This window comes from Suncus etruscus, chromosome 4 (genome assembly GCF_024139225.1).
Source record: "Suncus etruscus isolate mSunEtr1 chromosome 4, mSunEtr1.pri.cur, whole genome shotgun sequence".
Taxonomy (NCBI): Eukaryota; Metazoa; Chordata; class Mammalia; order Eulipotyphla; family Soricidae; genus Suncus; species Suncus etruscus.
In genome coordinates, this window is record NC_064851.1 from 140,198,950 (window position 1) to 140,226,226 (window position 27,277).

The 27,277-nt window shown below is 32.6% G+C and overlaps 1 protein-coding gene across 3 annotated transcripts in view; it reads left to right on the forward strand.

Annotated features, from left to right (window-relative positions):
• NRG1 (neuregulin 1) overlaps positions 1-27,277 on the forward strand; it is a 218,956-nt gene that overhangs the window by 166,190 nt on the left and 25,489 nt on the right. For all 3 annotated transcript variants that reach the window (XM_049772342.1, XM_049772341.1, XM_049772343.1), the window contains one exon: positions 15,234-15,363. In XM_049772342.1, coding sequence (XP_049628299.1) covers positions 15,234-15,363 — 130 coding nt within the window. The remainder of the gene's footprint in view (positions 1-15,233; positions 15,364-27,277) is intronic.

A 27,277-nucleotide genomic window follows, 5' to 3' on the forward strand; every position in this document is an offset into this window, starting at 1 on the left:
CTGTTTCTAAAATGTAAGTTTAATTATCAGTACACTTGCCTATTTAATAAGTAAACCAAACTATATTTTACTACTTTTTCAATCTTATAACATTTTTCTATAAATTACAATTATTCAGCTTTACGCCACAAAGAATATTGTGTGTTCACCAGGAAAAAATAAGTAAAGTAACAATTTCTAGCATTTAAACTCTTCAGTTTTAGTAAATCCTGCTGTGAAAACTTTTGTCTGTGAAGGACATTATAAAAGACTTTACATAAAAGTCTTTACATTGTGCAGTGGGGCCAGAGAGGTGGCTCTAGAGGTAAGGCGTCTGCCTTGCAAGTACTAGCCTAGGACAGACCGCAGTTCGATCCCCTGGTGTCCCATATGGTCCCCCCAAGCCAGGGCCAATTTCTGAGCACATAACAGGAGTATACTCCAAGCGTCAAATGGGTGTGGCCCCAAACAAACAAACAAACAAACAAACAAAAATGTCTTTACATTCATGGCCTCCCTAGTTACATCGAACTTCTAGTTTACTTTCTGGATCTCAAAAAGAGTTCAGGTTTTATAAATCAAAACAATCCATTTTCTCTTGCTGCTTTTCCTCTAACATAAATGTGATGCTAGAACTCCAATGAGGCCTTAATATGCAAGGCAGGTATTATACCGCTGAGTCACATCCCTGACCCTGGAAATTTTGTTTTAATATGTATGATCTGCGTTTTGTGACTATAACCATGGATCTTCCAATATATAATTTTTATTTTAGAAAAAAATTATGGCGGAAACAACCCTAGGAATAAATATTTATACATAAATAAATATTTATAAATTCACACTCATTTACAATGCCCATCTGTTCATCTGTGAGTACTGCTTGTCTACCTTTGAACAACTAAAATTTATCATTTACAATTAAAATAGTTCCCAGATGAAATGATCTTTAACTCCTGTAAACAGAATATAAAAAATGAAGGTAGACAGTGAAATATACAAATAGATATTTGGAGTCCTGAATTTGTCAGAAGAAAAAATTGGTTTAAATTGTTTTTAAATAAGTATATAGTATTTTTGAATAATTTATTTCTTCATATACTCATGCTTAAAGTTATATTTATTTTATGATGAGCTAATATCAATTTATTTGACTATAAATAAAAAAGTCTAGAAAAATTAAGGAAAAATAGTGGGCTATCTTTAGTCCTGTTTCTAGCTTTGAGAATAGATTTTTGAGTAAACTGGTGAAGAGATTTATTGAAGGATAATATGACTTGTCTTTATTTTTTAAATCAATGATCCTTCTGCTTTTAGGGTATCATATGCAAAAATATCTAAAGACTAAAACTCAGCCTTTTAGTCAGTAAATGATTGAGCAGTTTTGATTTTTCAAAAGACAAGAAAAACTAGTCACTTAGTGTTCTAAATTGTAGTGAGTTAACTTCCCAGAATGACCCTCAGTCCTGATTCAGTGGCCATTTAACTAACAATTTACTAACACTTAAATAGAGAATAGTATGAAGGAAGAGAGAAGGACTGTTGTATTTTGCCATATTTGTCTGGTAATTAAGATCCGTTTTTATTATCATTATGTAATTACAGATACTTGTTTGATTTTTAGAACAACTTTCCTAAGTATTTAGTACTTTAGAGCATTTTAAAAGCATTTGCATTCTAGATAGCAAACTTTAGGCCTTTTGGTGCAGGGAGTTGGGAGTCTCAAAAGTTTTCTGCCATAATTTAAATCTATTAAGAGATCATATCTCTGGGATTAAGCTGTTTCACACAAGTTTAGCTATTCTTGTATAATCAAAGAAAAAAACTTTTTAATGTCTCAACATCAATGTTTATCCTTCAAAATTCTTCAGAAATAAATTTTCCTTAAGAGCCAGACCAATAGTACAGCAAGTAGGGTGCTTGCCCTACATTTGACTAAGCTTGTTTTAATCCAAGATATCCCATCTGGTCCTCTGACTTTACTTAGGATGATCCTTAAGCATAGAGCTAGAAGTAAATTCTGAAAATCAGCAGATGTGGCTGAAAAAAAAAAGAAAGAAAAGAAAAATCTCTTAAATAGAAAGCCATGAATAAAATAGAACTTTTACAGTCTAGAGTACATTGAAGCCCAAGTGATAGTATAGTGGCTAATATATTTGTGTTGCTGTAGCATAGCCAACTATAATTAGTTCCCTAGAACTCTATGGTTTCTGGAGCCTGCCTGGAGAATAAACCAAGAAAAAATTAAAGGCATAGATTTGGGTTCTTCCTATCAAGATCTCTTTTGTGAAATAAGACCCAATATTCTGCTTAGCAATAAAGGCCAAGTTCATCTATGAACTCTTCTAGTAGAATTTAGAAGCAGAGCTAGCTAGAACATGTCTCCTCATTAACGTAGCCACTGGATTCTGTAGTTATTGAATCTGAGAATTCATCATTAAACATTGCCAATGCCCATTTGAGTAGAAATAGAAATGAGAATTCCTATAAGGCATGCTATTTGTTACTTTAAAGCATTTCACTTCTTGAAAGGTTTTGAATTAAATGACAAATTTTAACTTAGGTCATCATTCCGAGAATGGTATGGGAATATGAGGAATTAAATTGGAAAAGTAGGAGAGGCCTAGGATTTAGTTTTGCATGTTTTGTTTTTAGGTGATCTACACACATGCCCACACACCCTTTTTGATATTGTTCCCTAACAGACAGAAAGAATACAAATCTCTACTAAGTATATACTTGCAACAAATTCAAAATAGCTTATTTTTAAAAGGAAAAAGACATGAGCTATTCTGAATGATTACCACACCATGATATGGGAATTTTAGTAACACACACACACACACACACACACACACACACACACACACACACACACACACCAGGATAAAGTTAATGAGTGATAGCTAAAATTCTTGGTGTGTAAACTTATTCCTTGTTACTGGCATTATGGAGAAATATCAAGAAAAACCTAGCTAAAGCACTATTTTCTACTCTATGTTCCTTTTTAATGTTGTGTTTCAACATTATTTTTCAACAAATTTCAAAAATTTTTGTTTGTTTAACAGTGGTATGCTTTCCATTGAGTTTTTCCATCTTCTGATTTTTTTTCTTTGAAATAGCTAGATCAAATAAAGATACTATAATACTGCACAGTTCTCCATTTTGAAAAATGTTATGTATATTATGAGTGTAGTTCATGTTTTTACCTGTTTTTTTTTTTCCATTAAACAAAGTTTAACACCAAAAGTAGTAAAATGTAAATAGACAAATGACAACAATAGGATTTAAGGAAAGTTTCCTTAGGCATATGCTGTGAAGATAATTTATTTTTGCTTTTGGAGAGCCATGCCTGGACATTATCAGGGCTTACTCTTGCCCTCTGGTTTCAGGAATCACTCCTGCTGTTACTCAGAGATTACCTGGGGTTTTTGGTACCCAGCACTGGTCAGCCACATGCAAGGCTAACACTAACCATTTACTATCTCTCCAGCCCCAATATTATTTTATTTTGACCCAATTCATATGAAATAATAGCAATTGCCTATGACAGTATCTCCACCAATTCCCTTATCTCTGACCCAAATAATCAGAAACAAAACCTACTAGAACTTATTATGGAACCAGCAAATCCTTTTTTTAAGACAGTGAAAAAAGTAAATAGTTTTCTTCAGGTGAATAATTTAAGTTCATGAGTTTCTTTGAAATTTTGTGCTATTTCTGTTCACATAGGTCATTTGTAAATGACAATGATTATCTTGAAAAAATCTGATTTCATGTGATACTTTATTTAATGTAGAATTTTTTACTAAGAACCTAAAATTTACAGATGCACATTTAGTAACAAATCACATTACAGGGAGTGATGCTCTGCCATTCTGATCACAGTCCTGGGAATAAAGAACTCCCAGAAACTCTGGGCAAATGTATGGATTAAAATTATCCCAGTTTACAGAGCAAGATTCATGTGTTTGAACATGATCTTATTATATTATCTTACTATATTATATCTTATTATATTATATTATATGCAGCAACCTTTGGTTGAGAAAAATGTAATGCTGATGGAAAATAGAATCTGAGTATCTAGGCCACAACTAACTGAACTGAAAACATAAAATTTTAGTAATTGAACTAAATGTATGTAGTAGGATTCAAAGCAAGCTTTTAGAGCTGCAAAAGTGATGTTTTAAAGAATATTATTTGGGTTTCTTGCTTTACAGAGTTAAGGATCAAAGATAGATATCCTTGATATCACAATTGAAATATTTGGAATACTATGTCTGTATTGCCTAGATACATATTTTCTTCACTTTCTTTTGGAAGCACCCATATGTGAAATACTGAAAGTTTAGAATAGTTAACCATTATTCAGAAATTAGGGGCCAGAGCAATAGTACAGCAGGTAGGGTGTTTCCCTTGTAAACTGCTATTGGATATAATCCTCAGCATCCCATATGGTCTCCTGAGAACCTCTAGGAAATTCAGGAGTGTAAAGCCAGAAACACCTAGCTCTAAGGCAAAATAAAGTTATTGTTTTATGTCATAAAGATATTTCCAGAACTTTGATTGTCCTATAACTTAGAATTGTAGGTCAATTAAAGTGTTGTCTATTTTAGTAAGTTTATTGTATAGTCCATTGTATAGTCTACAATAGTCTATAGTAGTAAGTTTCTTTGTATCAGCAAGTATAGAAAGTCATCTAGGAAGCAAACCAGGAAGTCATCAGGCATTGCCTTGTAGTTATAATTTGGAATTTTAATTTTACTATCAAATATTAACAGTGGGTCAACTTCTAATTTTCTTTAATATTAGAGCACTTTCTATATTGTACATGGAATAGTTTTAAAAGATAAAGCATATATTAATTAATTTGAATACCTTAAGGATACAAGGTGAAATATATATGAAATATTTAACTCTTACCTACTTTTAATGCAGAACTACAAGTCATTATTCCTTGAATGAGTCTCTGTTCTTTGTCTATCATTATTAAACTGATTAAACTGTGCCAGTTTAATCAAAAATTCCAATCTTACTTAGACCTTTGTAAAAACTTCTTCACTCATCTTCTCATATGTATTTTATTCAAGACCTATAAAAATAATAGTTAATTTTCCTGAAATATATCAAACAAATTTATTATAATTGATTTCCAAGAATCTTTATAAAACAATTTATACTGTTTTATAAATCATTAATTCACAACTTTATATGAATTATAAATAAATCTATTTATTATTAATAAATTATAAATAGACCTATTTATCTTCTAGTCATATTGAACTGTTTCATTTATTGAACCTAACTTTTGTTTTTCTATTTCTACAAATTCTTTTGCTTTTCTTTTTAAACAGAACATTTTCTCCCAACCCAGACCTAATTTCCCTTCTTGCCGTGTAACATTTTTTTACACTGTCATGCTATTTCTTACTATTCATATTTCTGATTTGATTCATAGTTGATTGGCCCTATTGATTCTTATTTTATGGGTTATTGTGGATATTAGCTCTTTGTTTAATTGGGAACTTTTACTACTTAATACTTGATGGTATTCATTGTTATGGTATTCAATGGTTGTTATATCATACTTCTTTTTGTTTTTATTAGTTTTGGGGCCACACACATAATGTTGCTCAAGTCTTACTCCTGGTTTTTCACTCAGGGAATGCAACTGGTGCTCTCAGGAGACCACACAGGATATCAGAAATTGAGCCTGGGTCACCAGTGCAAGACAAGTGCCTTAAATCACTGTACTATCACTCCAGTCCACATTTCTTTTCCTACCTTATTGTTTTGTTTAGGATTTTAAAATAATTGTTAAATACATTGTTAAACAACCTCATTAGCTTATAGTTATCACTAATGGAGATTCCCACTCTAGATTTTTATGTTAAATAGGACTTTGGTTGTTGGTTAAAAGTAGATGTTTTGGGAAGATATAATTCAACTTTATGAAGACAGATCTTTAAAAGACTCAAATTGACATTTTACATTTAAAATTCTAAACATTGAAAGCATATATTTAAAGATGTACATACATGCATTCAAAATATACATATTAGACATAAGCAGATACTAAGAGTAATATAATCTCCACATTGCCAATATCCATTTCAGCAATTATGAATTTCTCTAACTTGATACCACTCCCTCCCCTTCCCTCATATAGTTTCAAAAGAAATCCCAGACATCTTATCATTTAATAAATACATATTTCATTTTGCATATATAAATACATATGATAAGGATTGTTTTTTAACAAGACCATAATGTAACACATAACTCACTAATGATAACTCCTTAGTGGTATTCAATATCTAATCTCTAAAAAGACTACCTCATAAATATCATATATATATATATAATGGCTGTTTGAAAGTGGGTCCAAATGAATTTCATGTATGATGATTGGTTGACATATAACCTGATTCTTTTAAATATTTACATTTTAGATTGTTTTTCTTTATTTTTTATTATCTCTAGCTCTTTCTCTATTTGTCTTTCTTTTTCTCTTTTTTTCTTTTAGGGAAAAGTTTATTTTTCTTATAGCACCCTTGATAATCTAATTTTTGCAGAATTGAATCTTCTGGGGTTATTAGTGTGTCCCTCTACATACTTTTTATTAATTATAACTGTATCTGAGTAACTGAGTAATTTAAAACTCAGTAATATATAAAATGATATGTAATCTCAACAAATATGATTTGGTATTTATTGAAATTATCATGTCAATTATTTACATTGATATTAAGTAATAATTAAGTTATAATATTATAATTAATATTATAATTATAATTATACAATAATTATATATATTATATACACAATTAATTATATAATATAATTATAATATATAATAATTAATTAATAATTAAGTAGTAATATTTACATTGATATTTCTAGTCTGTTGAGTAAGGTAATGAAGTTATCTCATAGTTTCTATCTTCTGACCTTTTATTTACTTGATGAATAAATTAACCTAAGTCAGCAAATATCATATGGTAATTATAGTCACATTTTGAATAATTCTTAATTACTCTTCTTTATGTGATTTGTTTGGTTTTGTGCTCAAAACTTTTGATTAACTGGAAAAAGGACAGTGTAACATTTTTGATATTGATATGACCTCTGCTGACCAAATTAATGTCCATAGAAAGTACAGGGTTTGTAATAAAGAATATGTGGCTTTTGCATTTAGCTAGAAATTTATCAAATTAAGCCAGTTAAATGCTAATTTTTGCCTTTTAGGCTAGACAGATTTTTTGCATTTATGATAGGTATTGATGGGGAAAGATTCAAGGGACAACTTGAAAGTTTGTGTAGTTCTGGCAAAGGAAATTGTATACTTATATAAAAATTCCAGTGATGAAATAGAAAACATACAGCAAAACTGTATTCTAGAGTTGAACTCTTAGCTAAAAAAGATGATCGGATTTGTGAAGAAAGTATAGCTTCTTGTATTTTCTTCCAGTCAGTATCTACTGTGAGAGTCCTATCTCTTTTTTAGAAAAGCTATTTCATCCTAAAATCATTTATGTTGTTTGCATATGGCTCTAAGTTACGGTATACCAAAATGATGGCTGTTGTTGGAGTGAAATGCACTTTCAGAAAAATATTTACATAGTAACTTGTATGTTTAAAAAGTAATGTTGCTTTACAATTTTATTTTTCAGAGGATAATGTTATTTAATGACACCAAGTAATTTGCTTAGCAATTAATGGAAATTTGTGTTTAGTGAAAATGATATCAATATTATAATAAAAATTTTAATTTTATTTTATAAGAAGTTATACCCAGAGGTCACTTTTCAGTTTCCTATAGAAGGGCAAATAATATTAGGGTCTTTCCAGAGATTCAATAAAAGAAAGAAATTCAAAGGCAGTATTATTCACTTAATTTAGCCTTGATATATATTTAATAAAACAGAAAACACACATTTCCTTTTCTTTCTTTCTTTTTTTATGTTTTTGTTTTTTTGTTTTTTTGGGCTACACCCGTTTGATGCTCAGGGTTACTCCTGACTAAGGGCTCAGAAATTGCCCCTGGCTTGGGGGGGACCATATGGGACGCCGGGGGATTGAACCATGGTCGGGATCTTTCCTTGGTTAGCGCTTGCAAGGCAGACACCTTACCTCTAGTGCCACCTTACCGGCCCCAAAACACACATTTTCTAATTCACTTGTGTGACTTTGGGCAGCTTTCCCTTGTGTATTCTATGAATTCTTTGCTAGCAATATTTTGTTAAACATCAAAAGCATTCTCTTGAGATTATTTTTATATCTATTTTTTTAAATATAAAGTAGAATATAAGATATGTAAAGATACTTTCTAGTGCACCATTTTATTTGTTTAAAAAAATCCCCCAATCTAGGGGCCAGAGTGAAAGCATAGCAGAGAGGGCATTTGCCTTGCAATGCTGGGTTTGATCCTCAGCATCCCTTAAGCTCCTCTAAGCCAGCCAGGAGTGATTTCTGAGCACAAAGGCAGGAGTAACCCTTGAGTGCTGCTGGGTGTGGCCCCAAATAAAATAAATAAATTAACAAACAAATAAATAAATGCAATACACACCAGCTATTTAAAAAATTACCCAATCTAAATTTTTCACTTAAACCAGTTCATTTCCATTGGTCATTATTATCAGTTTTTGCAAGGACAATATCTCATCTTATATAGATCTCCTAGGAACATGCCTGGATCTTATTAGCCAAGTCCTTAGGTTTATGAAATTAAATTAAATACTCTGATTATACTATAGCAGATTCTGGTTCATTTAGGGTCTCATAATAGTTTTTCTGAGGCTTCCCTTTTTGTTTTTCCAGCAAAGTTAGAGATAAAGAGATGCGATGCTACTCTCAGACTAAGTCAGTCATTACAGGTGTCATTTATTTCTATCTTTCCCCCCTTTCAAACACCTATTTGCTATTGAGCAAAGGATTGACTTACTATCCAAAAACAGAAAAAAAAAAAAAAACACCTACTTTTCTAATAACAATAGCGCTGATTCTGGCTCTCTGCCTTTCATTTTGTTGGCATCTATAGAAGCCACAATATGTAGAAAGTTTTTCCTGCACAATTTCTGATCCACATCTTTATTTTAGGAAGCCACATAAGCACTTTTTCCCAGTAGAAACTCATAGTGCTTCTAGTACATAATTGCAAAGGACTGTATTCCAAACAAGAACAATAATTTCAATTTGTTCTTAAACTAGAAAATCAGAAGGCAAGGAAGCATGCAAATTTCTAACTCGATAAATGTTGAAGATATCACAGGTAATTTAAAAAACCATATTATCATATTGCAAGTGTTAATTTAATTTCATACTGTCATAAAAAATGGGTATCTTTCATGAAAAATTTCTTTAATTTTATGCAAGTTAAATCGCTGATGGTTCTGAAAATTGCTAGTAAGGATTTATTTACACTGGGAAGACAGGGTCATTAGATTCTCTTTGGGATATACTATCATGATAATTTCTGCTAATTGTCAGAGAAGAATAGTGTAGTTTCTTATCAGCAATTTGCATTTGTGTAATGGTTTGGGTCTGTTGGTGCTATTGACTTCACTGATAAGGAAAACACTACTTAAAACTAGCAAGAAAGCAAATGCTGTCTTTCATTATTTTCTTTTCACCCTCTTCTGAACAGAAAAAATCTGGCATTTTACAGAAAATATTGTGTACTTTGTTCAGAAAACTTAATTACTCCTCAAATTATTTTGTTTTACAAATCTTTATAATAGAATATTATTTCTAAAACATTAAATTATGAAATAACTAAGTTATCCCGGATATCTATGGGTATCACATTATACTTTAATATTTTATGATGTTAAGAATCAAGATAAATATTGCTGCATTTAATTCGTATTAAATTTAAACTCGAATTTGTCAAGACTATAAAATATAAGCTTTAATTAACTTGCTTGCTCCATTTTATTAAGAAATTTAGTGATTAAAGATATAGACAAGCAGTTATAATAAATTTCAAGTAATAGATAATTGTTATTAATTTGATACTTTACAATCAGTGAAGAACTTTCCAAATTAGATTCTCTTTTCACATTTTGTAGAATGATAATTTATACTATTTGATCCTATTTTGTATAATCCATAGTTTATAAACATGCTTTTTCTTCTTATCATTCTATTATTTAGCCATTAATAATGAATAGTAGAAGTGTAATATATTTGTTTTCAGTTTTACAACCCACAGTGAATTCTCTAAATTTTGAAACAAATATTTGACATCTGATTTTTGCAGCTGATAAATTATCTAGTTGGGTAGATTAAGCCAGGACCTGTTTGTTCATTTCACAACAATTCCTACTTCATAAATGTTTGTATATTTAAAGCTGTCTTCTTAGTAGAATTTTTCTCATTCTTGCCTTTCTTGAACTCCATTAGTTTTAGTTGTTACCATTATATCTTGTGCGTAATATCACAAAATGAAAGAGGAGGATAAATGGAGCAGAGAGGGAGGAGAACTAGAATGAACTGACAATAAAAAGGATTCCTGCTAATCAAAGGACAAGTAAATTTTGCTTAAACTTCTGCTTAGCTTGGGCATTAAAGTAAGCTGCCGCATAAGGCAGCTATCATATTGCAACTGACTTCCTGCTAATTCCTGCTAGTTGTGAAAGAAGAATGGTGTTACACTGTTCCATCTGATCTGTTCAATTTAGGAATTTATCCTTACCACATCCTCATTTTGGAGACCTATTCTCCTCTGGCTGGAATTGAGGTTATGATCTTTGTTGGAAAAGGAAAGCATATTGTGCCAATCTCTATTTTTCTGTATTCCAGGATCTTGCCTTCTTTACAGAAAATGTTTTGAGGGGAAGATTTAGTAAGTTAAATGAAAGTAATGCTCAAGATTTAATTTATACACTAGCGGAAATAGAATAAGGAAAAACTTCAAAGAGATGCCCTGCTAGGAGGGAGTCTGGTTATTTGAGAGAACTTCTCTAAGAAAAGGGATGAGTATTCTTGAATACAGAAAGGTATTTCCAGGAAAGATCTGCCTCTGAGATGGAGTTTTCTTAGCAAAGCGTTCAGCTACATTTTTAACTATGTGTGGTGTCCTTGCAATTGTCAAGTCCTTAGATGTATGGTGGGAAGGTGGGGTTTATAATAATTATACTGCAGTCGTATTATAAGGAAGTGGAATAAATTCATAATTTGAGCATGTTCTCCTCTATCTTTGGCTCTTCTAGTTCCAGCCATTCCATCCATGTTACTGCTGTGGTTTAGTGTTGTCAGGGTAAAGGAAAATGTCAAAAGATCCAAATTCCTAACCTTACTTACCCTAATCTGTGGTGCAGGATTTGGAGAGTCCACAAATAGTACTTAGTCTTCAGTCTTGTCTTAAGTCAGAAAACTCTTAAATCTGTCAGTTATAATCATTGGTTCAGATCTATATTCTAAAAGAAACCAGTTCTGGGATGATGCAGTACAAAGCACATTCTCTGATAACAAGTTGCTGTTTTGTGTCTTTCTTTTTTATATTGTAGTTGTTTACATCCCAAGGAAAAGATATTTGGGATAAAGAAAAAACATGTTGGGAAAAAGCATCATATATAGCAGTGTTTGCTTATTGCTATTAGAATATAACCACAGATATAAACTTCCAAGTTAGGACAAAGTAGTAACAAAAAGCAGAGATGCAGGGTTTATTGGGCATTGAAGAATTAAAAATCTACTTCCTTTACCTCCAAGAACAATTCTGAGGTCATCTTTTATACATGGAAAGACATTTTACATACAAAACCTTTAGCTTTACCTCAAATAAACTCATCTCAGCTCCCCCCAAAGGAATGTTGTGTTCCTAGTTTAGCTGAAGTAACTACTTTGTCTTCTTTTAGTTTCTGGCAAAATGACCAAATAAATACTGACTTAGAATGTGGCATATGTATACCAAAGCAAAAGGCTATCGCTGCAAAATTTATCACAGCTTTGTACTGACAGTGCACGGCATTCAGCTTAGCAGAATAAAAGGAAACCTGGGGAAAATCTGAAAGGTGTATTTATCACTATCTCCATTCTAGATTCAGCTTATACCTGCATTTGCCTATTGGTTCAGAACAGCTGTACCCAGTCAGTGTACACATTTCATCACCTGGCCAATAATTGCTGCATTAGGATTCCATGGTCATTTTCTGTTCTTGTTGCTGTTAAAGGATATAGGTGCTAAGCATGAAAATTTATGACTGTGTGACTGCAGGATAGCTACTACTTCATTTCATTTTTCTCAAGAATCACTTTACTATCAGATTGTGCCAGCACTATTTTCAGCTAATGATCTAGCAGTATTTTTAATGAGTCATAATGGTGCTATATTTAAAGGAATTTTGAAGAGATTGCTCTTAGTGTCAGCATGCATGATGCCCTTTTAGTAAATATATTGCAAACCACAATGCTGAAAAAGAAAAGAAAAAAGGAAGGAGAAAGAGAGAGGGGGGAGAAACTGTCAAAAGTGTCTGCCATAGAGTTTGAATAGGACAGGAAGGATATTGGGGGCATTATTGGCTGGACGTGCACATTAGTGAAGGGATGGTTGTTTGAACATTGTAACTGTAACCTGAAATTCAGCCATCAACAACTTTGTAACTGCAAATCTCACAATGATTTAATAAAAATCATTTTAAAGTATCTTAATGATTTTCGATAAACAAGGTCAGAAAATAAATATTGTGTGTGTATTTTGCTTATATGCCTACTGATATTTACTATTTATTTACAAATTATATGGATATGGAGAGTTTGCTGTGTGAAGAGGGGAATGTTGATTCTAATATTTTAGAGATTCAAAATGTGTTCTGAAGGAGCCTGATACAGTGCTTCCTGAAAGGGAAGTTACTAACAATGTGCCAGGTGTTCAGAAAAATTGAGCCTTCTCTAGCACCAGAAGTCTCCTGTGGGCAGATTGGTGGCACGGTGGCCCACTCAGTCTGACACCTAGGATCCAAGTATCTCCTGTCCAATTTGTTATCCTGCTGAACCATTCAGCACATAAGGTCTTAAATACAAAATCTTTAGCCCTTAAGACAATTTCCTTTCCTGACTTATTTTTTGGGGGGTAAGGGTATGTTTGGGCCACATCTAGTAGTGCTCAAGGCTTACTCCTGGCTCTGTGCTCAAGAATCACTCTTGGTTGAACTCCTAGAAACACATGGAATGCCAAGAACAAAACCCAGGTGGGTTGCACACTAGGAAAGAGTCCTTACCTTACCTACTCTACAAAACAAAACAATTGCCATATGAGCACATTAATACATAGCACCAATATAGCTTTTTCCATTAAGATTTTATGCTCTTGCTTCAGTCATAGAATATTTCTGTCCTATGATTTGATAGACTATATTATCAAAATTGCATGCCCTTCTTCCTGATAAAGGTGTTAAAACACAGCTGACAATAGAGAATTAAATGATCTCTACTCTTCTTCCTTCCTTTTACATGTTCATAGATTTTCAAAGGATATCTTGAAATGCATTGTGAAATGGATCTTTTGTTATAGTACCGAAACAGAATTATTAATTATCCTCAATAATAATTCAAAAATAGCATGCATCTTTGAAATCACTGTATTTCTATTCCACTGCCAAGTTTCTTGTCTGATTGATAAACTTTTTCCCTATTTATTCAGTAATAATAACTGTCATTATTTTTGAGTGCCAGTTTTATGCCAATCCCTTTATCTAAGTTGTTTATTATCACAGTAAGAATACTATAATAATAGCATTGCCCTTTACTTTGTAAATTAAAAATAATTGGACATCTGGGTGGTTAAATGTCTTGTTCAATAACACAAAGCTAGTAGTAGATGGAATATGTGTCAGAACTGTCTCCAAGGCGCAAGTTATTTTTCTGTTCTTTGTTGTTCACAAAAAGGTTGCTGAAAGCAATGAAATGGTCCAAAGACATGTCTTAGACAGTAGAATACGCAGGAAGAAAGGCTGTACTTCACAACTGAATAATCAAATACTGAATATTCTAACCAGATAGAGTAACACAGCATAATTGAGGAGAAATTAGGGCTGATATTAAATCCCAAAATACTTATATAGGAACTGAGAAATAAAGGCAGAAAATCACACATAATGGGTCAGAACATCAGAACTGTGCATGTAAATAAGATAATATGAACTGAAAAAGAATATAAGGAATTAACAAACACTAGGAATGAATCGCTAAAGAAGAAAAAGTTTGTGAAAAGATGTAAATTTTTTTCTGAGACACTAAATAGAATCTTTACTATCTTGATATTAGTTTTGGTTTCATCATGGTTATCTTAGCTGTGTAAATTAAACTGACATTTGTTGAGACTAAACACCAGTGTTCTCAGTAATATAAAAAGTTCTAATATTCAATGCCCTTGGTAAACTCAGGATTGACTAAAACTTTGGCCTCTCTTAATTCTTGGAACCAATCAATAGTTTGGTGTAAAAAATAACTGTGAAGTTTGAGATTATCAAATAATGATAGTGTAACTCAAAATTAAGACTTGTTTGTTCTCTTCATGCAAAATCAGAAAAAATGTCTTTACACTTGAAACAGTATTATTATTACCATTTTCTTAGAAATGGACCAATCAACAACATAACTGCTCTTCTGAGTGGGAATTAGAGTAGAATAGAAGTTTTAAGTGATATTAATCTTGATGTATATGTTAATATGCATTCATATATATTCTGTTCATAATGTAACATTTTTAATTAGGATCTAATAAAATACTTGGCACTTTTCTTTGTTATATGTGATGGAGAGGATATATAGTTAATATAAATATGAAATAATTTTCAAAATAAAAAATCAGTTGAAATTTAAAATTTATACCTAAATTGAATTATATTGACATTGCTTTTTATCAATGTCTTCGAGGAAAATATATTTGCTTCATGAAATTCTATCATCTCTTATTCAACTTCCTTAGAAGAGAAAAAAATGGTTATAAAAAAATTGAGTCCCTTTTCCTATTTAAGGTAATTTAACATCACTTACCTTTGTATAATTTTATTCCATTTAGCAGTTCATTGTGTTAACCATTTGCCATCTTGTCCCACTATATTATTCTATTTAATTATATTCCGAGAATAACTTAACTTCCTTGTAATCATTCATTAAGCTTTTGTGTTTAATAAGGTTCACATACTTATATGTAGACATGCTTAAAAGAATTAAGAATAATGGTGTTGTGAGAAGATCAAAAGATAGGTGTAAATCTTATCCTTTTTCAATTTTTTTGTATCCAGCTACATCTACATCTACAACTGGGACAAGCCACCTTGTGAAGTGTGCAGAGAAAGAAAAAACTTTCTGTGTGAATGGAGGCGAGTGCTTCATGGTGAAGGACCTTTCAAACCCCTCAAGATACATGTGCAAGTAAGAAAAGAAATTCTCTATGTGGCTTATGTTCAGAGCTGCTTAACTCAGATGAGTGCATGTTTTATACTGTCCCATTGCTTATTTTTACAGTTGTGTTGCATGATGTTGCATATGATACTCTTTTATTTATACAGTGTTTTAGAAAGTTCATACCATTTATCACCTCCTCTGTTACATTTAGAGTTTTTTTTTATTTTTTGCTTTTCGTCAGTGGTATTTTTTTGCCTTCATATTTATAAAGTTATATTCCTTATGGTTTTCCCTATTGTTACCTGGAAAAGATGTACAAATATTAAAGAGGCCTAAAATATTTGATATCTACTTCTCTATCCAACATATGAATTAAATTGTAATGTTCCTTTACCCCAGTGATCACCTGCAAATAAGACAGCTTTATGCAGCTGCAGGACAAGAAGACTTTATGGCACATCTGTTACACTTAGCAATAGCTGAGTGTTATTAACGATTTTTAAAATAGAATTTAGTTGAGATTACTGATGGGGAGAAAAAGTTAATTATGTTTGAAAATGTTGAATGTATGCAATATTATTGTCTGTAGAAGAAAGTTTTTTCATCCACTGCAATTATTTTTAGTCGTATTTAGTGTGGCACTATTGCCAGTCACCCAAAGGATTTGAAGCACCATTAGGGTGTATCATATTTATTCTCTCTCAACAGGCAGAATAAAACAACAATGTTATCAGTGCATTAAATATTTAAACCTTGTAGTTAAAATTAGTATGTCTCATTGAAAAAAACCCAAAATATAATTGTGCCCTGCATGCGAAGTCTACACTTGGTATTTATTTAGTCTGTATAGTATGTGGATTCATATAGGATGATGTGATAAAAGATATATAATGTCTAATTGAGACAATGCAAAACAAATGTATTTCACAGTTGACCAATAGTTGTGCTTTTCTGTTCTCAATCCTTGCCTTAGATGAGGGAAAAAAAAAGCCATCATAAAAGAGAAGAAACAAATTTTCCATTATTGACAAACAGTGCAAGCTTGCCTGTCATTCAGTTGAGCTACTAGAAAGAGCAATTCATAAAATAAAACGACACAAAAAATAATTAGCAAGTTCATCTTTTTTAAACACCATGTACACAGTATAGAAAAGCTTATGTACTGGTTCTAAGAAAACTTTGTTTGTAAATAATAGTGCATCTTAAGAAGCAGATCTAAAAAGCATAGACCAAACTGAAATGCCATTTTTTAGAAATGATCCTTTCCCTATTGGAACCTAAAGGAGGACTTCCTGTTCTAAGGTTTTCTAATGGTGTACTAGTAAAGACAGAAAAGTTGTAAATTACATGCTTAGCATGTGCAGACCCTGAGTTTGATCTAAAGTACAGCATGTCCCCTACTAGCATTGCAAATGTACACTTGGTAGCCCCTTAGAGATTTTTGCCTGTGAATCTTGTGGCTCCCAGCATCACTGGAAGTGGCCTCTGGGTACTCCTCATTATGAATGGGGTGTCCCAATATTTTTTTAAAATGTATAAGTAGCCCAAGACAACTATTTTTCTATAGCTAATTTTATCATTGAACACAGTTTACAAAAGTAAATATGGCAGTTAGAGTGAATGAAAGACTAGCAATAAGCAGGTAGATTTTATTTTCACTTATAAAATAAAATATTATTTTATTACAAAATACAATAGAACAGGGGTCCGAGAGATGTTACAGGAGGCAAGGTGTGATAGTATAGTGGGTAAGACCTTGCTTTGTATTTGAAGACCAGGGTTATAATCCTGGTACCACAAATTGTGGTTCCCCTGATCATCATGCCCCCTGAACACAGATCCAGGAGTAAGCCCTAATGCCAAATATAACCCTAAATGCAAAACATATTGAATAAATAACTATACCTATTAACAATAATAAATAAAGGTAATGGTTACAAACCAAGTTAAAATTAATATCCATAATAAGTATTCAAAATTTAAAGTAAGATAAAAATGAATGTATAAGAAAATATTTATTTCTCTGAATATTTCATTTAGTAAGATCACTATTTAGTCCTCTACATTTTTCAGAGGTTTTCTTTTGTTTATGCGTATATTTAGAACTTTATACCTAGAATAAAACATTAAATTTGGCCCATTTCAATTGGTTCAGTCAGCCTGATGTGAATATAACACAAGGTACTACTATATTAGTCACAGTGAATTACCATGACATATTTTGTTGTTTTTATAAGGTTTTCTCTGATAAAAATAGTAAATTACCAGAAGCTGAGAATTATAATCTGTAAAGCATAAGGTTCATAAAAATTTTATTTGGGGAAACCATGTTTTGCTGTTCAAATTTTATCCATATAAAAAAAATCTCTTTGAAAAAAAAATAATTATAGTTCCTTAAATTCCTCTCCTTGGATCTACTGTTATCTGTATTTTAGAGTTTTGTTTTTATAGAAAAGCATGGACCACTATGCTTTAATTATAATAATGAAACTTGATTATTTTTCATCAGAGTCATTGCAGAGATTAATAAACTGAGTGAGTACATATGATCATTTTTGACTATCTCTAAGGAATCAAGGCAGCTATTTTCCATATATTAATTTCAACTAGTCTGTAGCCCTCCCACGCCCAATACAAAGCAAATAACTGCATAAGTGCTGTTCGTTTGTTACATTTTGGCATTGTGTCAACAATAGTAATTGTTTTCATCTGTGCAATTTTTCATTATATTTTAAGGCAATCCAGAAAAAAATGACTTGTTACTTATTATTTTAATCTTAAAATAAAATGATTATTATTTCCCTAATAATGATTAAACTAATAAACTATTAATATACTCCTATATCTCCGAAGCTGATTAATTAATGGATTTTGTTTTATTCTGTTCTCAGCAAATTGATATCATAATGTTATTTTGTTTATACTTATTTTGAAAAATAACATTTTTATAAAAGAGCTGATGTTTAATACTATATATTATTAGGAAGAAAATCATGAATATCTTGTACTAGATAAATATTATAGCTGTTAAGTCACTTAAACCAGGGTTGTCAACTCAGGTTTGATTCCATTTGATTCCCAGCACCCACAGAATATTTCTTGAGAACTGCTAGGACTAATCGCTGAGCAAAGAGCCAAAAGTGATGGCTGAGCACTGTCAGGGTGGCCGCAAATATTTAAAAAAAAAAAAAAACATTTAGTTTCTGACAATTTAAAAAATTTTTTTTAATTTTTTCTTCTTTATTATATCCAGCATGACAATACTTTGAAAGAACTGAAATATATTTAATCTATTTATTATATCAAATCTATATTAGACATAAGGCCTTTGTTGTTAAGTAAACATGTTTTTAAATCTCTATATTTAAAAACTATAGCATTAAAAATAATTAGTACTCAGAACTAAAACAGAGGCAAAGTGTGCCATAATCATTTACCAGACGATTTGACTAGAAACAGAAACATTGCATTGACTCATCATGGTCTTGTTTATGAAGCCAGTTCATAGTTTCCATATGGTGCTTCTGTCTAGAGCAAAACATTGCTGAAGCATGAGGCATATCATTCAAAATCAGCTTTATTCTTGACTAAAGACATGACTCAGAAACACCACAAGTATGGAAGTTTCCAAATATTCTCTCTGGTCACCTAATCCAGTGTTGTCTTCTTGGGAGTTGAGGTAGAAGACTTTATAGCAAATCCCTTTTGTCTCTGTTTAGAATAAGGTGTTCCAAATAGATTAACCATATAACAGTTAAATACTTCTCTGAGGAGAGGTTGGCTGGATATTTGGACTCCCCCGCGAACTCTGGGGGAGTTTCAACACCGGTTTTCTTCTTTTATATTGCTCTTCTTTCAAAAATAAATTAAATTATATACTGAGTGAAAATAATTACTATTGCAGATTACATGAAGATGAGAAGAAACTGATTTTCTTGTATCATCAGGTGGTTCAAAGGAACAGAAAATTTAAACATAAAATTACTGATAGTTTCTAATTTGTGTTTGTATATCATAGTTCTTGCATTTCTGTTCTTCTGAACAGCTTTTGGAGAGAATTATTTTCTGAAGCTGCTGATGTAATTTTTTAATCTGAAAATTCTTTTTTACTAAACTATATTTATAAATGCATGATGTTGTCCATTGGATAGGTGTGACTTCCTCATGATAGGATTAATTCTAAGCACAAATATGGGTGAACAATTTGTATTCTTAGTATTTAACTCTCCGAATGATATCTTTATACAGAATATAGTTAATATATTCTGCAAAAATGATTTTATTTTAGGCCAGAGATAGTACAATAAGTAGGTAGGGTGCTTGTCTTGCACAAGACTGAACAAGGTTTAATTCCTGACATCCAGAATGGTGCCCCAGGCACTGCCAGGAGTGATTCCTGGGTACACAGCCATACCCTAAGCATCATGGGGTATGGACAAAAAAAATATTTGTGTTTCTCTTGAAGTACTTCTAATTTCTTGTGTGAGTTTTTCCCATTACCTAAATCAGTTCTTATCCTAATCAGTTCTTTCTACATTATACACACACATACACACACACACACACACACACACACACACACACACACACACACCTCTTAACTGATTTTGCTGTCATTGTAGTACTCAGTTTTTAATTTTATTTAATACCAGAAGTTTTTATTTGTGTTGGTGGTGTCATTATCTAGCATTTTAAGTTTAAGTTTGATGGATCATTTAATATCTATGATCATCAACATTTTCATGTACAAAATACAGAACTTGGTAAGATTAGAAATACTTTCAAATTGGACTTAAAGATAATCTCTAATCAATTATTATAACACAATATTTAAGAACAACTATCCATTATATAAGAGACATGAAAATACATAACTATAAAATAGTCTTTATTTATTTTTATTTCAACAAATATAATAAATTAAACTAAGTTATATTAATTAACATTTGTTTATAGAGCAGCTACATCATAAATAAATGTTTAAATCACAGAGCACATATAAGGCACATTATATTATGCATATATATTATATTATACATATAAGGCACATTCACATTATAGCTGTGAACATATTTGTCTAGGAAAATGAAAGAACTAAAATAAGTGATTAGAGTGAATATATCCCAAATGATATAATGGTAACGATTGTGGTAATGGGAATTTAAGCTGGAAAATGCTGCAATATGGACCAGAGAGAAAATGCGAAAGGAAAGTGCTTACTTTGCATACAGCCAACCCGGGTTCCATCCATCTCTACAACCCTATGTGATTCCCCCACAAGGCTACATCAAAAGTGATCCTTAAGAGGAGGGCCGGAAAAGAAAAAAGAAAAAAGAAAAAAGTGATCCTTGAAAGCAGCCAGCTGTGGCCTGACAAAAAATAAAATAGAATAAAATAAAATACTGCAATTAGTTGGAGAAGACTTTTTTTTTTTTTTTTTTTTTTTTTTGGTTTTTGGGTCACACCCGGCAGTGCTCAGGGGTTATTCCTGGCTCCAGGCTCAGAAATTGCTCCTGGCAGGCACGGGGGACCATATGGGACACTGGAATTCGAACCGATGACCTCCTGCATGAAAGGCAAACGCTTTACCTCCATGCTATCTCTCCGGCCCCAGTTGGAGAAGACTTTAAAGATATAGCTAACATTTATGGAATCTTCTTTATATCAGTCAAGCATTATATTACTATAATCATGTCTTTAATAGTAACATGCATACCAGGAGCTTCTATGATGTTAAGTTTTAGAGTAAGCTATGGGCTCTAAAGGTCAGTTAGAGAATGTGGACATTGTGTTAACTAGTGGGGAGCCAGACTAACAGCTGAGACAGAATTGTGACACCATAGATATACAAAATGTTTAGAGAAAAGAGCTTTATTCAGAGTTAGAAGTCTGAGGATAGTTTTAGTTGGAGAGAAAGTCACGAACACTTGATGAAGTTATTTTTATAAAATCTTGGGGTCGGAGTAGTGGCACAGAGTGGAAGGTGTCTGCCTTGTGGGCACTAGCCTAGGATGGACTGCTGTTTGATCCCCCAGCGTCCCATATGGTCCCCCAAGCCAGGAGTGATTTCTGAGTGCATAGCCATGAGTAACTCTTGAGCGTCTCTGGGTGTGCCCCCCAAAAACAAAAAAATAAAAAAAATATCTGCATACTAGTAATGACAATAGTAATATGTATAAGAGTTATGATAAATGTTACTTCTAATAATTAATAGTACAATAACCTCACTAAACACTAGAATGAGGATACAAATTTATAGTTGTGTCCTGTAGACTCATCATAGTTAGATATATAATAAATGTTGGATCAGAACTCTCAGTCCACAAAACCAGGCTGCTAGAGCCAGAGAAATAGTTAAGTGAACTGTGCACTTCTAAGGAAACCTATGCTCAGTCCTTGCATTGCATGGTCCCCACAGTCCTGAGGTCACTGACAATATGCAAAACCCTGGCCCATAAAGGAAAGGAGGAAAAGGAAGGAAGAAAGGCTATAAGAAGAAGGGAGAGGAAAGAGAGGGAAAGCAGACTGCCAACTCCAATTCCAAATCTGGAAGTTATCTTTTTTCAGAATGAGCATGAAATGTGCCTGAACACTTAAAACCTGTAATATTTAATAGATATGAAATTGGAACTCAGATTCTAGGTCTAGAATCAAGAGATCCCTAAACATATTTTGCTTATTGCATTTTCAAGGGGAAAAAATTTCAATAGCAACCTGATAACCTTCCTTCTGTAAGCAGAGAACTCCCAGCAACCCATCATCGCATGTGAGGATTTTATAGTCCCCTGAATTGATCTGGTGCACCAATCCTATAAAGGAAACCATAGGACTCACTTGACATTTTTATATTAATATCATTAAACACCATGGTAACAAACATGTTCATAGTTGAATTTCAGTCATAAAAATTACACCCACCTTCACCAGTGCAACCTTCCCACCACCAATGCCTCCTCTCAACTCCCTTCTCCCCCACCCTGCCTGTCTTCAAGATAGGCATTCTATTTCTCTCACTCACTACCATTGTTGGTAGTAGTTATTTCTCTAACTGCACTCACCACTCTTTGTGGTAAGCTTTATATCATGGGCTGATCCTTTCAAACCTCATCGCTCTTGTCACTATTATTACCATACTTTTTTTTAAATCCCACAAATAGAGTATTCTGTGTCTATCTCTATCCTTCTGGTTCATTTTACTAGCATTATAATTTCCATGTACATCCATGTATAAGAAAATTTTATGACTTCATTTTCCCTGATAGCTATATAGTATTCCATTGGGGCTCTCTCTCTCTCTCTCTCTCTCTCTCTCTCTCTCTCTCTCTCTCTCTCTCTCTCTCTTTCCTGTCTCTCTTTTGAGAAGGGGGTTTGCTTAGTGATTATACCAACATTATTCAGTGCTTACTTCTTTCTGCACTCAGAAATCATTCCTGGTGGATTCCAGTGAGGCCAGATTGGGTGCTGAAGTTCTACCTAGGCCAGCCAGTACAAAGCAAGTGCCCACCTTCTTACTGTCTCTGTAATCCTGCAGCTTCTTTACTTATCAGGTGCTAATTGCTAAGAACACTTTGTCTAATGCTTCCAAGTTTCTCCTAAAATCAGCTAAATAGCTATGTATTTTTATTGAGCTTCTTATGAGTTATGATTGTACTTGTGTAATACTGAGCAAAACCATGCTGGTCTCTGTTCTCATAGATTTGCGTAGACTAGTGAGAACAGCAAGCATTTCAAGTAATTAATTTAATGATAAATTTTAGCTTTACATTATACTGTGAAAGATGTGTAGGGAGCTGAGAGTGTCTATAATAGGATAATATCAACTAGACAGAAGTCAATGCTGTAAAATTAGGTGCATGCAGACCTCACCTCAAGAAGTAAATAGTTTATTTAAAGTAAAATACACAACTTTATTACACATATTTGAAGTTAATATGAATATTTGAAAGTCATTAAAATGTATCTTTGGGGGAAAGTAGAAATATAAAGTCCTGAATCTCTAGTAAGTTATTTGATGAGACAGGGAAAGGCAAAAAACAAAAGAGGAAAACCCAACCACAAATTAACAGTTAATATGTCATTTGTGTCACCATGAGAAGGAATGTAGATTGCTCCCTTATCCTAATTGTTTGACCCTAAACTTACAGATACATCATGTAGAGTAAACAGTACACAGAGTTTTGGTCTGCAGATGAGCATTTCAGAACAAGCTGTGCAAACAATTTAGGGAAGGGCACGAAAGTTCAAGCAAGGATGAGTTAATTCATAAACATTGCCACTCTTGTCAGAGGGATTGTATGTCTCAGACATTAAAAGAAATCAATGGTTTAAAGTTGGATCAACTTGTCTTTTTTCCCATCACTCTTTACCCATGAGTCCAGCATGGCCACTCTGTGCATACTCTTGTATGAGAATTGAGAACTTGTCCCAGCTCAGAATAAAAATGTTAAGAAGTGGTAATAACTGAACAGTGATGTATGTACAGAGTTAGGCCTTTATAAAGGCTTTATTTTATTTAATGATGTTGAAGAAGGAATTCCTTTGTGGAAGTAAATGTATTTTGCAGATGATGCAATAAAGAGCACTAGAACACAAATTAGAAAAACATATACAAATCTTCAGAAACTTCATCTGACGATAGATAACAGAATTAGATTCATTTTGGAAAAATGTGTTACTACTACTACTAATACATTTGGGAAAGAGTTATCTACAACAAAAATTCTCAGCCAGTGAGTGGGCGAGGTCTAGCCGTTTCAGATCAGACTAAGAAGTGAGAACAAGTCAGCTTTTGTAATAGAATACTGTAGAAAAACAGACAAACAAAATGAGAGGGTAGTTGAACATAATAAAAGCAAAATGACTGAATATTTAACAAAACCCCATAAATATCTATTTATTGACACTTCCATTATTTGTTGCTGAAAAATATAGACACTAAATAAATCATTTCAGATGTTGCTGTAATATGAAGGAAATAGCACTACTAGTATTAAGTGAAAGCTAAAGGACAATAATGACTAATTTTTAGAGAATCTATATTAATTATATAATTTTTATTTTGGAATAAGGATCACAGAGAAAAGTAAGGCTAGCAATATTGGACTTTCTTTGTCTTCTTTTGTTTGATCAAGAGAGACTTGACACAAAAATGTGCAACCAAGAAATAAAGGAAGAAAAGAAGACATCTTAAAGGATGATGGAGAAAATTCACTATAACTAAATAATTAGAAGTTTCTTATAAATAAATTAAAAATATCATCAATGTAAAAAAAGGGGGGTGAGGGGGAATATCATCAAAGTATGGGAAATTTTTTCAAACAAAATATAAAAATACAGTAAATTCTAAAATTTTTGGGGGGTCACACTGGCAGCGCTTAGAGGTTACTCCTTTTTCTATGCTCAGAAATCACTTCTGGCAGGCTCAGGGGACCATATGGGATGCTGGGATTCGAACCACTGACCTTCTGCATGCAAGGCAAATGCCTTACCTCCATGCTATCTCTCCAGCCCCAACTAAGTCCTAAATTGACCTCAAAAAATGCATGATTTTATGAATGCTTGCATAGCACATATATCAGGACAATTTTAGTTATTGAGGTTAAAATGTTTTAATTTTACTGATGATGACCTATTGAAGAGTTGGTTCACAGATTCTCCACCTGGATTGTCTCCTAATTTGCCTTTTAACAATAGAGTTTAAATGTGAAGTAATGGGCTTATTTTTTAAAAGGTAATAGATTGTTTATTCCAATTTCCAAAAGCAGTATTGAACCTTTGGACTGGGATAAAGCTTGTGATAAAAGCCCTGGAAACTCCTTTTTTAAAGAATTATTAAGGTATCTATAGAAAATAATTCTCTCAGCAGCTGTAAGAGTGAAAACCAGGGGCCAGAGTGATAGCATAGCATTTACCTTGCACGTAAATATAAAGTGCAGATAAAACTATGAGTTTTTATCTTATTAAGTTTATAGGGCATTTGCCAGGACTAATTTATTAATGCAGAGCCAGGAGTACCCTGAGTTATACAGGTGTGGTCCAAAAAACAAAAAGCAAATAAACAAAAGGAATAAAATCAGAAGTTTGATATTAACCAATATTTGGTAGATAAATCTATTGTATAAAAGTTCCTTATGAATCAGTTGTTTATGGGACACTGACCTTCACTTCAGTTTAGTACTTTTTAAAGTCTTGACCTTATCTAAACATTAGAGATAAAGTGATAAACCATAATCAAAAGATGGCCATTGGCCTCAGAAACATAATCAAGAACAAGTGAGGCAAGGGTAATGAAAAAGGTCAGAGCGGGCTGTAATGTGAGAAAAATCCACATGCAGGGAGAGGTAATGGGGAAAAGAAGGAAATTGGGAGTCAGGGAAGAGTTACCTGAATGAGATGCCTAAATGCAGATAAAACTATGATTTTTCATCTTATTAATTCTTGTTATTTAGTGAGTCCTAAAGTAAAATAATCACCTACGAGTTGTTCAGTGACTGTGTGTGTGTTTGTGTGTTTTTACGTGCACATGCACGCGTGTGTGGTCATAGTATTGGCCTTGATTCAAATTTAGATTCTTTTAGAAATAAATTTTTGAAGTTTTCTCAGACTTGTGCCAAAGCACATTATTCTGTATCAGATTTGATTGATCATAGTATTATTTTCCAGGAAAGTGATAGATTATATACTTAACCTTTTGTGCTAATACTGAAAAATATAAGAAGTGAAGCCAGTCTCCCTATTTTTAGAAGTAATTTCATAAAATTTAATCCAAGTTTAATAGATTAGATGGGTTTTTATTTATATATGCTTTCCCTGCAATGTGGCCTGCAGTTCAAATCAGCTGAAAATATTTCAATTTCTGCTTTCTTCAATTTGATTTGGCAGCAATTTTAGATGGTCAAAAAACTACATAATTATTGTAGTTGCTAAACACTTGAATTGTTTAGGAATAAATATAGTTAACCTGCTTTATCTTGCTGGTTGTCTAAAAATTCAATCAATAAAAAAAATCAGGCCCTTGAGTTTGGTCTTCCTGTACAGGGGATTTCACACAGATTATATGGGCTATGCAGAGTAAGGCCTTTGGCACCTTATTGGTATATAAACTTGAAATAATCCCTTCATCCTTCTAGAATAATAAGGCCTAGTGAAGATAAATGGCTAATCACGGTCAAGCAGCAAGTTCCTATGACATAGAATTGAGAGTTTTACATCTTCAAAAGCCAATACCCTTGACATCTTAAATTTATATGTGCATACAGGTTTTCTGAGAATCGTAATTAAATTCAGATTTTTATTCACTAACTAGAACCTTGAGACAATGCATTTCTACCAGCAAAGCCCCAGGCATTGTGAATATCCTTTAAATCTTTAAAGATGTCTCAGCTGAAGGGCATTTACCTTGCATATGGTTGCCCAGGGACCTGGGTTTGATCCCCAGTGTCCCACATGGTCTCCCAAGCCAGGAGCAATTTCTAAGCACATAGCCAGGAGTAAACCCTGATCGTCATCGGGTGTGGCTGAAAAAATAAAAAATAAATAAATAAATAAGGATTTAAACTACTAATCTACTAAGTGAATGTAAACATCAGTGAAAATAGAGTTCTGCTTCAAATATTATGGACAGTTCTAAAGGAGATAGGCATATCTTAAATTATTCTGTTACTATACCAAATATTCTGGATCTGTGTCATATCTGTATACAAATATATGTATCTGTATTCTATATCATTTTAAGATAAACCACCATCCATCCATAATGCTTGTTTTGGGAACATACTAACTAGAAAATTGACAGATGATTTACCCCCTTTACCTAATAACTTTTTAGTCTCAAAAGTGGCATCCAAGATACTTAAATGACAATTTTTTTAAATCACTATTATTGTATGACCTACTTACTCCTAGCCATTCTGGGGTAGGTGACATGTAGTACTAGTAATCT